General features: G+C 41.5%; 1 protein-coding gene across 1 annotated transcript in view; it reads right to left on the bottom strand.

The window, feature by feature from the left end:
• The window catches only part of LOC131459134 (collagen and calcium-binding EGF domain-containing protein 1-like), a 41,822-nt gene that overhangs the window by 19,378 nt on the left and 7,477 nt on the right, over window positions 1-14,967 (bottom strand). Inside the window, exons 2-3 of the mRNA XM_058628593.1 lie at window positions 11,491-11,631; window positions 8,420-8,500 (exon numbers count right to left, since the gene is read on the bottom strand). Coding sequence (XP_058484576.1) covers window positions 8,420-8,500; window positions 11,491-11,603 — 194 coding nt within the window. The 5' untranslated portion in view covers window positions 11,604-11,631. The remainder of the gene's footprint in view (window positions 1-8,419; window positions 8,501-11,490; window positions 11,632-14,967) is intronic.

Below are 14,967 nucleotides of genomic sequence, written 5' to 3'. Positions count from 1 at the left end.
TACTTTATCCGTTGACACGTAATGTGTCAAAGAGTAAAGTTCAGATACGTACACATAATGCACGCTTGGATGCTAAGCTGTCAGTAGGTTAATCAATCACCAAAGCCAGTCAATCGTCATTCGGCTGTTTGTTCAGTCACTAAGATGCTCAGTCATCCCATCTGTGTCGTTCACCTTGTAGGCAGACTCTCTGTCTCCCTGCTGAGTGTTGTTTTAGAGGTTTAACTGCTGAGAGCCCGCACTCCTTCATGTCTCTGAGGGACCATGACTGAAGCACTGATGGTCCCCTGTGGTCTCATCCTGCCCCACGCCAGGGCAACACGTTCCCAAAGAGACGGAATAAACGGGACACAAGGAGTGGCTGTTGGTGCTCAGTTTATATCAAAGTCGACGTCAGCGTTTGCCGTCATACTTGCTTTTCCTTCGCCTTGAAATGATCAGATGTGATCAAGGATGGGATCAATTTCTCAACACTGACCCCGCTGACCTTTATCTGGATAGCACAAAGCTGTCAACGCTCTGCAATTACGTGCACTTCAAAAGCATTTAACATGGATGGAACATGTTGTTTATGGCACCCGAGCTGACCTCAAACCCGCAGCATTAATATGCAGACTACTATATAGAGGCCTGGCTTCTGTCTCTGCAGAGCAGAATACAGAGGCTCAGTCCGACTCAAGCACAGGAAGCTGTAGAGTGGAGGTGGAGATGAAGTCCAGGCCTGGATCTGAGTCAGTCTCACTCACATCTCAGTAATGAACACTTTGAATGTTTCTGGGTGACACACAGGGTAAGTTTGGTTTGGATGGGTGGGCCAGAGCAATGTACTGGGGAGTGCATGAAAGAATCTACGCCTATATCACTTGTAGAGTTTCCATAAATCCTAACGGGGTCTTTTAAATGCTTACTCCGCTGTTTCAGAACAATATAAATGCTGAACTTTTGTTTGGCAGGATACTGAAATGACGCTTTAAAACATACACTGTGGTGTGACCTTCAAACCACTGGTCTCTAATCTCCAGACATGTCCATGACAGAATATGATTACATGACCCGTCATGGTGTGTATAAGGAAAACATTTAGCTTTAACGACTGATGTGTGGAGATCCGTGGATCTGCAGACTGTATAAAACACAAACCAAATCCAAAACTGTGGACTGCTTACACAACCCAGCAAAGACCCCACAACGTGGTCCATCTTTAACAATTGCAACCATCAATGATTTTAACGGAGCGAAGCCAACAACAATGTTCACAGACTGAAAACGAGGGAGTCCTGGATTCAGATTTTTTTCATATGAAAAGGAGGTTTGCAAATATGATTTTCTCTTCCATGACATTCTTCCAGTGAAACTTTTGTATTTAAAAATTGCAACAACAATAACGGCAAGGAACACAAAGCTGAAGGGAATATCATTCATATTTTTTAGGCCATGAACCAAAAACTGAAATGTTGAGAAGAGGGGGGGAAAAAAAAAGCTAGAAAAAGAAAAAATCATCCTGTGGTTTACATGAATCTGTGCAGATATATCCTGGCAAAATGTACCCAATCCTTGTTAAAACATTCCACTCCGAGCAACATATGTAAACCTCATTATGTTTTGTGGTCTGAGAACCATGAAGGTCTGTACAAACATTTGTGCCAGTCTTTCCAGGGGATGATCCGGTGTTTCTCTGGTTGAGTGACAACTCTGACCTGCTGGTGGCAGTAAATTAAAAAAAAAGTCCAAAAGCAAGATTGTCTACTGCTGGGAACCAAAATGAAATAAAGTAATTCAATATGAAATTTCCTTGTGATCAATATAGGTGAAAAATAGGTGTAACTGAATACACGTGTGTTCATTTAAAGTTCGCAAATCATATGTAATCCCCTTATCCAATCTGCATTTTGGCAAAGGAAAACACAATGCAATTTACCTGCTGTGAATACAATACACATAAGAAGCATGTGTGTACCAGGTGTGAAGAGGCCTTTATGTCTGCTGACACCAGAGGCGCACTGACAGCACAGAGGCATACCAGGGAAATGCTTGGGGCTGTGAAGAACGGGGGGGCCCTGGGTACATTTTCAATGACAACCATCATGACAACCATCATGACAACCTTTTCCACAACCCAGTTCCAGCACGGCTCGACTCGGCACGTTTCTTTTGGCTTTTCCATTAGCGATAGCATCTACTATCAGGATAGTACTTTTTTTTTTTTAGTACCTGCTCTGACGAGGTTCCGAGCAAGCTGCCAGACAAGGAATCAAACCAAACACTGTCAAACTGTAGATCAGTTAAAAAGACATAAAAATCTTGACGCATTAATCTCTAACATTTAGCAAGGACATTTTCTGATCGCAAGTGGTAACATCCTGCTGGCCCGTCTGTGTCTAATACTACTGTGTGGGTGGACAGCTAGTGAAAAGATGTGTGGAAGTTTTACAGACAAATAAAACAGCAAATATGTAGAAGGGGGCTGATTGTGCGACGATAACAGAGACTTCACAGGCAAAGAATCCGCCAAAATGACCCAAATCTGCGTGTGACTCAGCTTTGAGATATTCTCGCAGGCAAAGTCCCGAAACACTGATGTTAAGCATTGTGGTTTTTTTTTCTTCTTTTAAATACAGCCTCTCAGTCTTCATCTGTAACCACAGATTCTACGTATTGTTTTACTGGCAGCGACTTTGTGAGACCGAGAAATTCAATGGGAGGATGAAAGGAAGAAGTTGGACAAACCGTGCGATCCCACCTCCTCCGTTTCCTAATTTCACGAAAGAAAAGGCCATATTTGGCTGGACGACAACAGCAGGGCAAGTCCTACAGACGCAAATGTCAGTGACTAATGATCATTACTCAGCTCAGTGTCATGTGACTGAGTGATGAGCGCTGAAATTGGGTTTCGGAGCCGAGCAGTGGCTTTATTGGCGATGGCATTTCAACATGTACAGCGCTAACGGGCTGCGTCTCACTTCCACACATATTCCATTTAAAAACAGAAGAAAGTCAATGAGAACAGCTGTATAAAAAACACTATATATCTTAACGATGAGGACACAGAACAGGAAAGAGGCAAACGGATAAATGACTGAAAACACGAACAGAAAATAATGTGGATATGCAAATTAGTATGGCAATTTTTAAGCAGCTTTTAGTTGTTTTAAAAACACTTCTACAACAAATCTTAAAGCTTTGAGTACATAATTTGAGGTTTGGTTAAATGTCCGGATATCCATCGATAAAGAAGTTATCTAGGGCAAAACGGTCGCTGGTTTGAATCCCAGTTTGTGTTGGTTTTCTCCAGGTAATTCAGTTTCCTCCCACAGTTCAAAAACATGCTGAGGTTAAGTGGACAATTTAAATTGACTGAGAATGAATGGTTGTTGGTCTCTGTGTGTTTGCCCTTTCGCCCTGTGTCCGCTGTGATCCTCATGTGGAAGATGAAGCCGATGAATGAAACAAAGCTGTTTTTCTCCACAGTATATTAAAAGAGTACATGTTGATTATTGACCTACACACATTGTGAGTTGGCATTTGCTTATTCTTGTGAAGATCCATCTCGACTGTGATTTAAGTGAGAAGCCAGAATAGTCATTGAGATCTCCTGCAGAGTAAGCGATGTAGGCCATGCTGCAGCTGAATATTTGCATGCGAGTTGTGCTATTTATTCTGTCTGGTGTCAATTACAATTTTATGGGGCCCAATCATTTAGAAGTTCAGCGTCTCTGACAATAACCATCCTCTGTGCAACTGGGCAAAATTAAAAAGTTCCCTGCCTCAAGATAACAGCAATAATCACTAGCATATACCCACTGTCCTTTGGTGACGTGATATCATGGGAACAGAAGAACAGAACTAGATACAAAACAATGATTACGCCACAGAAAAAAGATATATATTATATAAAGTAATAAATGTAGCATCAAGGGTGGACAACCAATTCTCCATGAAAATCATCATCCTCCCATATGTTATCAGAGTAACAGTCTAAGGTCACTGTGGGTGTTATCTACTGCATGGAAGTGAGTTTTAAAATTGGATTTGGCTATTCTTAGGTGCTACTAAAATATTATGTTTAAACTTTACATACATTTTCTGATACTTCCTGTACTGAAGCATCACTTTTCACCATCGCCTTAGAGTGTGTGTGTTAATAATGTAGTTCTGACCCAAAAAGGCTTCATGATTAGCGTCTGTTACGAAAAACAATCTCTCCACATCACAGTAAGAACAGTATGTAGGGAACTTGATGACAATGTTTCTGGCACTTTAGGAGCAATGTTTTCTGTGAGAGAAACCTGGACTTTGACATTTGTAATTTGATGACATCCCTGTGTGAAGACTTGGGGACGAGAGGCACAACACAATAACCCTAACCCGAGGAGGAAAAGAAGAACAATGAGAAACGGAGCATTACCAACAAGAACAACAAGGGATTAAATTAGCAACTCTGGTACACACACATATCTCTATAGAGTAGCTACCGACACACAACCTAGTGTGCAACCCACAGTTTACCTCATACTAATTTATGTACCACATTGTATTCATTACATGTCTGCAAATCTCATGTACTGCATTGTACCGTGTGCTGTGTCTTTATTTGATCATTTCATGAACTTGTTGAAGGCTACATGCCAAGCTGCTGGACAGGACAACATAGTTTGGCAGAGATGAGAGTCTCAAGGATCATGTCTTGGAACTATAGTGGTGCGAATGATTCCTGGAATGATGTGGACTACATGTGCGGTTGTCATGACACTATCTGAAGGGTATACATGTAAATAGTGTGTTGGCTTGAGGCATCTTCGTTGTCGTAAAGAACGTTCATACCCACAGCTCCATTGACGGGTTGAAATGAGAACCATCCACCACCACAAAAGCAACAAACTGGCCCACTGGCACAGTCTGCTCACCTCTCATGCCAGTCAAGTGAAAGGAGGGTTTATATTTGAGCGTAGCCCCACAGGTCCTGTTTTACACTCATACGCCACAGCTGAGAGTGCTTAGGGTTCAGAGAGATGAAACTGAACTGCCGTTACTGCCGACACAGACAATACAGAGACATTAAATACAGACTCATAAACAAACATGCAAGCTCATATACTGTACACTCGCATCACAGATACTGGATATAAACCACAGACTGAAACCTGACCTCCAGCAAAGACAGAACAAGGACAAACAATAGCCTTGTGGAAATTCAGCTGATTCACCGTCATCTGTGTGAAAGCCACAGCAGAGCAGAGGAGGAGGAGACCTGAGGCTGTGCCAGACTTTGTTTACATGGCAAGATCAAAAGAGGGTTCCACCACACAACACCCCAAAACCTCAAGGAGTCAGAGATATCGTATTCACAGTTTAGGCAAGATAAGCATTCGGAGACATCACAGGCACAGCAAAGATGAGCGGCAGAAAAAGTAAAGTAGGGAAACACATTAAAAAAAAGAGTAGAGTGTAAAGAGTCTATTGACAACAGGTTTAAAAACACCTGACAAATGAATCTAGTTGGACAAATAAATCCAACTAGATAAATACATTTTGAGAGCAACAAAGACTAGTCAGTGCATTTACATGCATGTTAAAAGTCAGATTTTTGGTTTATAATTTGGTTTTCTTAATGTCATGTAAACAAGTTAGTCTGACTAACATCGAGCTAGTCATAGTCCGACTAACATATCTGGCTTTCTTTGGACGACACAGCAACCACAAGAGCCACGCTCCATCTAATTTGTGTCACGACGAACATGTACAGCAGGTACGAAAACATACAGAACCACAGCAAGATCCATCTCACCGTCCATCTCGTCGCTTAGCGTTTGTTTTTCTGTGACGTTAAGGTCAACAGGAAACAGATTCAACACGCCCTCACTTGTAGAGAGATACAGCGCCACCTACACACAGCGAACACATCATTTTTCTCCTCCGCATTTATACTTGGATTACGGCCTTAGCTGGATTAAACTGTGCATGTAAATCTCCTCCCGAAACCAAAATCTCAAGTTAATATGTGCAAGAAATATGAATAGTATATGTATCTGTTCCAAAGTGCAGCTGTTAACCTGTCTGACTAAGTGGCCCTCTACTTAAGTGAATGTTATTTATTAAAGACTGTGTCACTAACTGTATCAGTTTTAAAGCTCTCATTTTCTCCACTTCTTTGGAGTCAAGGAAGTTTTCTCTAAGCGTGAGCCAATGGTGTACAAGATAGAGTTACACACTTACTATAAGACCTCTTTCACAAGATTCTGGGCTTAAAAGAAAAACGTATTAAAAAGGTGACATTTTAATGGATTCTGACCAAGGTTTTAAAATCTATCAAAAGTCATGGTCCTCATGACAACGCAAGACCTGGAACATTTCATGCTATTATCGCCAATAAAATGAATCACTACAATGGACTTTCACCAGCAACTCATAATTCACCAAAGTTCTGACAAAAGCCAAAAGATCCATCTCTAAACTATTTTATCTGAGGTCATCTTATCTAGTTTATTATTTATTACACACTTTGTATTCATTTCATTTTTAATAATGGATATATTAATCTAATCTGGAGTTTCCTACTACTTTGATTTCATTTTTTTTTTTTAATCGTTCTACCTCATTTTACCTGCATTGAATTTCGTTAATGTGCTTTAATGTGACATAAAACATGCCTCCGTTTTCAGATACCCGACTTGTTGATCAGTTGGATATTTTCCTATTTGTAACCTGGGTAACTTTCCTCCCTGATGAACACAGTGGACAGATTTATAACAGTCGGGAACATGTTGCATCAACAAACATGCTCAGCCTACAAAACTGTGGTGGTGGTGAGGTGAGGTGGTTTGCATGAGCAGGGTGGGCCTGTGATGGATTCAAAGCCTGAAATATCGTTTCAATGTGCACACGACAGATGGTCCGCGTGATCTCAGAAGAATAATATGGACATTATCATGTTTACATGCAGATAACGCAGTCAAACGTGCTGTGACATCGGCGTGATAGAAGCGCACGTCCATCCACCGTTGGAAAACTACAACTTTTGTGTCCAAGCGAGTGAAAATCTACAACAGATTGAGAGCGACATGATAGATCAGTCCGTTTGTCCCTGCTGGTAATTACAGAAGTCCAAATGATCTAGGTCTGTCTGTGCTCAACCACTTTGTGACAGTTGGAAAGGACAAATACAGCCTCATCTGATCCACCTCCTCGAGCGCACATCTATCATAAAGCCAGGAATTAAACAAGACGCAGAGCCAGCTCCAGTCTGACCTTGACAGTAAACAGATCAGATGTTCTGGCCTCACACCAGACCTGGTGGCTCATTTATTAAAGGATCTTCTTACATCTACAACCAGAGTTGTAAAGCCAAAGTTTGGCTTGAGAGTAAGGTTATGTAAATGTCAAAAATGACAAATCTTACAGTGATTTACTCCTGTTGTGGCTCAGTCTTACAATTCTGCCACAGCGTCTGCATTCAATTCATGGAATCCCTTTAACTCATATGAACCTCAGAGCTCGTAAGATATGATATTGAGGTGCATGGTCGTAAATTATACCCGGTGAGACAGTGTGTGTTTTAAAAAGAACGTCGAGGAAATCTAACTGTGCTTCCTGGTAATATGTCATACCTTTCAAATCCTGCCCCACTGTTCTCCTCTTACACCGCCTTGTACTGTGCAGCTGACCCCGGTTAAATTGCAAACACTCCTCTTTTTCCCCCTTTGACTGTAGGTGAAACACATTTGCCGGTAATCATTATAAACAGTCTCCTGTCCTGGTCTTCCTCAAGATGGATGCTCAAAATAACTGATCATATCCCCTCCTGTCAGAGGACTCTGATGCAGGCCTGACTCTGACTCCCTGGGAGGGATGTCTTCCCTTTTACGTTTCAGCTCTGGACCCAAGCTGAGAAAGTTCAAGCTCAAGCTCTTGCTTTGCTGTCACGGAGCCAGGATGGTGGGATTCAGCTGGAAAGTGTAGTACGAGAAAGTAATAACAACCGTGTCCACAAAAGGGACAACAAACTACAAAGTGAGGTTAGAATAAAAGATTGGGTGATGATTTCTTTATTAGATAGACACAGGGCTGCTGTGAATTGACAAATTATGACCAACTGCATCTTCCTTATACGAGTGACGAGGGTCAGGAAAATATATTTTTTCTTTTTCCTCTCTCGTGGAAATTTCAGTTTCCATATACATGTGGAGTCCTGGAAATGACAGTTTAATGGTTACAGAAACCGTCTCATAAGCCCACAATGTTTCCGGTCGGGTCTCCCAACAGTCATCAGCAGCCATTTGTCCTTTTTTTTTAGCACATCTTTGCACTATTCTGGGAAAGACAGTCAGCTATACAGTAAATACCAAGATGTAAATATGTGGTGTGCAGTCACTCAGTGGCTCAGGTTTTTGGTTTTTAGACACAAGAAGATCTGGTGTCTTACCTGAAACAAGTGCTGTTCTTGCCTCCTGCTCGGACACAGGGATACTCCACGGTCAGGATCTTACTCTCTGGACACTCAGCTCTGAGAAAAAGAAAGACACGTGGAAACAATATGGAAATGAAGAACACTCACTACCATATGTCAGAGATGTTTGAAACAACAAGACAAACCCTCCCCACACTTCATCGTGTTAAACAGTTACACTTGAAACTTTAGAGCCTAATGCCAAAAGTAGTTTGACCTAAATTGTTACTATTTTCACACTGCATTATCCAGTATTGTACGGTGAATATGCTTGACATTATACGGAGTTTAAGTCTAATTGATTCCAGGGTCATTAGATTAGGTTTCCATTGCACATTTTAAATGAATTGAGTAGCCACATTTTGTTTCTGCTTCCAATTATTATAGTAGTAATATTTGCTTTTTTGCACTACGTGGACAAATGCTGTGGTTTCCTCGTTAGTGAACACAAACCTCCTTTCCTCCACTTTTACAGTACAGCAAAATGGAAAAGGCAGAATGGATTTTGGAGGTTCTAAACTCTTTAAACCGTTTCAGGGCTGGCCCAAGCCTTTATGGGGACCCAAGCTGAATTTGATTTGGGGCCCCCTCCCACCACCTCAGAGTAGCTGGTTCCTGACAATTAGAACAGATGTGCAAATGTGCACCACTAATGAGCAACTCCAAAATAAAACCAAATAACTTAAGATAAACACTATTTAGATATGTGAATATATCTAAAGATATATACATTTAATATTTCAAAAAAGGTTGTTTATTTCTCCGCACACTATTGGGGGCCCTCTGGTGATCTGAGGCCCCAAACAGCCGCTAAGTTCGCTTATGTCATGAGCCGGCTCTGAACTGTTTCCAATGAGTTCACTCTCTTTAACCTTTTATCACCAACTTTTCCATCTCCTTCAAGAAAAAAAAGAAATATATTTTGAGTTTTATGCATCTTGTCCTGTCCTTAATATTTTCATAGATTCTTAATTGATTTATTCTTTGAAGCCTGAATATTAATCTATATATCTAGAGATATAATGGCAATGCCTTGACTTTAGTGAGGTAATACACACAGTCCCAGCCATAACAAGACAATTAGATTAATAAAAAACAAAAAGGTGCAGAATTGGCAAAAGAAATGCAGCTGAAATATCAGTGACTTTTTGTCACTTGTCTGGTTTACGTAGCCTTAAGACTTAAGTTATTTAAGCCTGGCTTTACAGAGGCCACCATCTTGCACTGATATTATATAACAGACAAACCAAACCAGAGAAGAACAATACTTTCTGTAGTGACCTTTAAGGAAAATATGTCAAGGTCAGCACTATTTCTATTACCATTCTACCGTTTCTCCTGCTTCTACAACATTATCGGAGCCAAACTCTCACACATAACCAACACTACCTCCAAAATAATGGGTCACCCCAAAGCCAAACTCACAGAACTGAATAATAAGGCCATAACACGCATTGCAACCACAATAGTTGCCTAAACTACACACCCACTCAACCACCATTTGAACCAATTGTGCTCCAGGCACAGATACAGAGCTCTGAGGAGCCTTATCCCAGCAGCAGTAGCTGCACTGAATAATAGGCCTTGTGTGTACTTGGTTATATTGTCTATTGTGCTGTTTACTTGTTACCATGTGTGGCTGTCTGAACTGGTTTGGTTGTTTCTATCCATATGACCAACCATGTTTAATCATTCATTCATCATCTACCGCTTCATCCTCCACATGAGGGTCATGGGTGGTGCCGTAGCCCAGTTGACGTGGTGAAAGTCGGGGTAAACCAGGTCACCAGTCCATCGCAAGGCAAATAAATAGAAAAAAAAGAGAACAAACATTCACACCTATGGTCCTTTTTAGAGTGTCCAATTAACCTCTGCATGCTTTGAGACTGTGGGAGGAAACGGAGAAAACCCGGGGCACACATGGGTAGAACATGCAAACCCCACACAGATGGCATCAGTGCGTGTCACGTGTTCCACCGTGTGGCCCAGACTAACTACGATACTATGGTGGCTTTCAAATCCAAGAAAGAATAAGCTTCCGTTTCAAAATACAAATCACAAGCACTGTCCAGTTTGTCTGCTCAGGCTGCTGTAACAAATGGCAGCCTCCATAAAACAAGGCCCTAAGCTAAAGTACAAATACTGTAAATGGCTTATTCCAAGGCTACGAAAACCAAACCGTTTATATTTTAAAGTGATTCAACACAAATGCAGACATACTTATGGGTAGTAGTACATTCAGTATCTGCCAAAAGATCCCTCCTAAATGATCCACACTGGACCTTTAAGTGGGGGCATCCGTGGATGTTTCCACACTGTAACATAATCCAGTTCATTTACGTTGGACATAAATCTGAAGTTCTGTGTGAAATCGGACGAGCTGAAAACAACAACTATAGGAATAAGAATAATAATACGCTACCGCTGGTTTACAATCTGCGGTTTGCTCGTTTCACGGCGGTTCTTCCTCCAAATGGGAGACGGTGCATGTGAATTCTCTCTCATCCTCTCCTCCCCTCCTCCTCCTCCTCCTCCTCTCTCCGGACACGTTGATAACATCTGTCATGTTTGGTCTGAGCATAAGGAACATTTGGCTCTTTGCACCGCGACCGATTGCAACCACTTGGAGTTTCTCGGTCGCCGTTCGCATTTCCGTGAAAATCACATTAGATTAGACGCGCTGCAGTTCATTCAGCGGTCTCCTCTTTGACAGCATGCGCGCACACTGTGTCGTAAAGAAACAGCAACCTATTAAACACAGACTAAACGTTACTGTGGTTTTGGCACGGCGCGCTAATCAGATAGAGCGGCGTCCTTAATTTGACTAGAAAATAAAACTTTATAATGTGGGTGAAGTGGATGTTGTTACAGTCACATTCATCTCAATAAGAAGTGTATTTACAGATGCTGTTTGCTTCTCAAACGTTTATCTTCATGTTGTAGTGGAGTTTTGCCCAAAACCCGACACTAATTGACAAGATAAACATGTACAGCTTTGTTTTAAATCTTTATATTGACGCTGCGGTTCATTGGTCCGTGACACTCACCTCGAGGTGTCCACTGCAAGCGTCGTCCTGATAGAGCTGGCACCAGATTCCCACAGGAAAACCACACAGATAGCGCCAAATGGTAAAAGAGTCGCACCGTAAAGCTGACCCATGTCCCCTCTGCGCACCGAGAGAGATGATCTGTGCGAGGAAAACGCATTCACATCAACCGAACGCCACTGGTCTCATCTGTCAGTGAGCCGCGAGAAGTGGCATCAAAACATCACAAATCCTGACGCACATGAAGCCCGTAGGATGGAAAGTGCTGCGCGGCGCGCCCGGAGCTCCGTCCCAACTTTTACGCACGGAGGCAGAGACCCCTTGGAGAGTTAATGAAGGTTTTACAGCTCAGTATGTTCTCACTAATCCCTCTGGATTTACATTCCTGCCTCCAAAGAAGAGACCTCAACTGAGAACACAGCCCCACCGCCCATTGATCATGGATGGTGATAGGATAATAATAATAATATTAATGATAATTAGAGTTCTTGATCTAAAGCCTCACCACAATCTCATCTCCGAGCTCTCCTGATATCTTTAAAAAGTCACAGCACATTCACAAATTCAGTTTCCTGAGCTGGAGGGAAATCCAGGGATGGGGGAGGGGCAGTATTTGGATGCTACAGCATGTGAAAAATTAGGTTAATGAGATTCACATGCCTCTGTCTTCAAACGTTGGAATCGATATTGATCACAGATAAAGTCGAGGGAGAATAATTTGGTTGTGGACAAATCACAGCAGCAAAGAGCAGAGCGTCAAACTTGCAGCACTTCAGACAGTTATTGGCTTTAATAGTGACACTGATCGGTGAATACAGTATACAGCTGTGGAGCAGCTAAAAGCAGTTTCACTATATGTTTGGAGTTCATTTTTGGGAACATGCAGCAGACCAGTGTCAACGTCTGAGGTCTGGCGCGTTGCTGCTGTAGCGCAGCATTCAAGATGTTTTCGTTTTGGCCCAAAACTATTACTGTGACTTATAAGAAACAGCATTTTGAAACGAGCTCTGTGAAATTCATACGTTCAGTTACTTGACAGTTGAGAGTGTTGTGCTGCTTGTCATGACTCCGGCAGCAATAAAAGTATGGCTGTTTGAACGCGAAGCTCCTTAAAAGGCATCACTTATCTCCTATAAATCTAATCTCAACGCAGCTTCTGACAGCAGCTGAATGTTAGATTCAAATCATAAGGACTCAGTGGCAGACCGTGACACAATGAGCCTTAACTTTCCATCTTTTCCTCCTTATGTATACATTTTCTGCATATCTAAGTGTAATTAAAATAGAAGAAAAGAGAGGAAAAGTCATTAATGAAACAGCCTGTACATTCAGTAGAGATTAGGCTTTTATAAATAATTATCCACTCATTCCTATGTGTGTTTTTAATCATACGTGCAATCACAGCCTGATTGCTCGAGCCGCAGGTCTGCCATGGTCTTTAGGAGCTGAACTGCGCACATGGTTATGTGATTAACACTGTGCTCGACATTTGTATTCTCACATTATGCTGAACTTTAATGTCCTCACACACACACACACCGAGAAACAACACCCACAATGATCTCATGTGAGTCGTGTTCACCGTATATTTTAAATCACTGATGAAAATCATTTTTCATTTCTCTACTATTACTGTAAAGATTAAGCGGTGCTTTGCGTATTGTGTATATAAAATAACATGAATACAAACTTGAAACAACGCAATGAAAAGAGAACCAATAATTTAATAAAATAAACCTTCATAGGGGACTTTTAGGGTAAACAGTATACACAGTTTACGACAAACTATTAGTGCATTTAAATGTCCAGGGTGTAAGGGTTGGTGAATGGTGACACTGGAGAGAATCCTCACTGACTTCCCAAGCACGTCACTACAGTGGCCTTCACGTTAGAAAGGATTTAATTGTTCTTCATTTGCAAATTAAAGCAACACAATGTAGAATTTGAACCTACAAATAATATCTCCAAGATTATTTTGATGGTACGTTGAGTTACAAAATAGTGAATGGTGACCCTGGTCTTGCATCACCTGATTTGGCACCATGGAACATCTGGGTTTCAGGTCCATGCCACAAAAAAAAAACCTCCCTAAGCCTTTTTTACACCAAGCGGTACAGCTCGCCGCGGTGTGGTTGAAACCTTGATCTAACACTTGTGTTGCCAGATGATGATGATGATGCCGGACGATGATAGCTGTGTCGGCTACGTAAATATTGTGCGATGGCATGCCAGCGAGACGGCGTAATGAATTCCACAAAGAACAGGGAGAAGGTGACGCGGTACACGAAAGAGCAACAATGGAGGACATCCAGCATTTTTTCTTCTTCTTGGCATGTGGCTGTGTGTCACAAGATGAAGACAAGCTTTGTTTGTGAGGAGGAGACGGGGTGCACAGAAAAACACAGCCGTTTTGTATTTTATCATACTGTACTGACCAATCGCAAATATACAAACGAGTTATTTTGGTACCCTTGCAATGAAAATTCAAATAATCATGCAATGTAAACAAACTGTACTGTACTGTACTGCACTGCGTGGTGGAAACAGAGATTAAATATGTATCACAGGTTATAACACAAGCTGTTCTACCTGTGTATAATATGAACATTATTTTTTAATAATATGAGTTTTTATTCAGATCTGGTTGCTACATCTCTTGAGTTTCTGTGGGAGGCGTCTTATGTTTCAGTGAAACCACTAAAGGGTTATTCCATTGTTAAAAGGAGATCTGACCAATAGTCACCTCAGTGGAAAGCGGGGCGCAGTGGTCAGTGGTTGGTCAGGCGATGTTAGGTAACTGTGCTCACTGGTACCGTCTATTCCCCTTGCTGTGTGGAGTTCTTGGCCACTGTTCAATAGAAACAGCTGGTTTTATTCACCATCAATGAAACACGCAAGGAATACACATGCACTCACACACAAACACGTATGCGCACAGTGACTTGGTAAAAGTTAATTCCATAGTCTCTTTTGGCTTAGTCCCCAAAACAATCCCATAAATTCATACAACATATAAAGCAACATTATTAGGGAACCACAGGAAAAGGCAGCAGATGAAATGGTGGTGGTGTTTTGTTACTGTAAACCACAGAGGCCATGGTTTCACTTGTTCCCATGAAGGATAGTTCCCTTCGTCAGTCCTCTCAAGTTGGGGTTTTATATCTAGTGTTTGTCTATCTGCACTTAAGCACACATACAGAAATGTGTTTCCCATTGTGGGCAGGACCCACATTCTTAATCGTTACCAAGTGCTTGTGATTAATGAATAAACAGTTGTGAAACACATAAAAGCAAAGATATTATCCCCGACTTCCCAAAAGGAGTTTCAGGGGATTATAAAGTTGTAGTAGAAAATGAACGTGGCTGTGTTGCTCACCACTTTTGGCCACTGAATGAACATTTACTCCTTACATTCACCATTTACGTCCTTGGCATTACTACAAAGTCATCAATAAATTATCATATTTGGACGCACTT

Source organism: Solea solea, chromosome 5 (genome assembly GCF_958295425.1).
Source record: "Solea solea chromosome 5, fSolSol10.1, whole genome shotgun sequence".
NCBI lineage: Eukaryota > Metazoa > Chordata > Actinopteri > Pleuronectiformes > Soleidae > Solea > Solea solea.
This window is presented reverse-complemented; position numbering and strand designations above follow the sequence as displayed.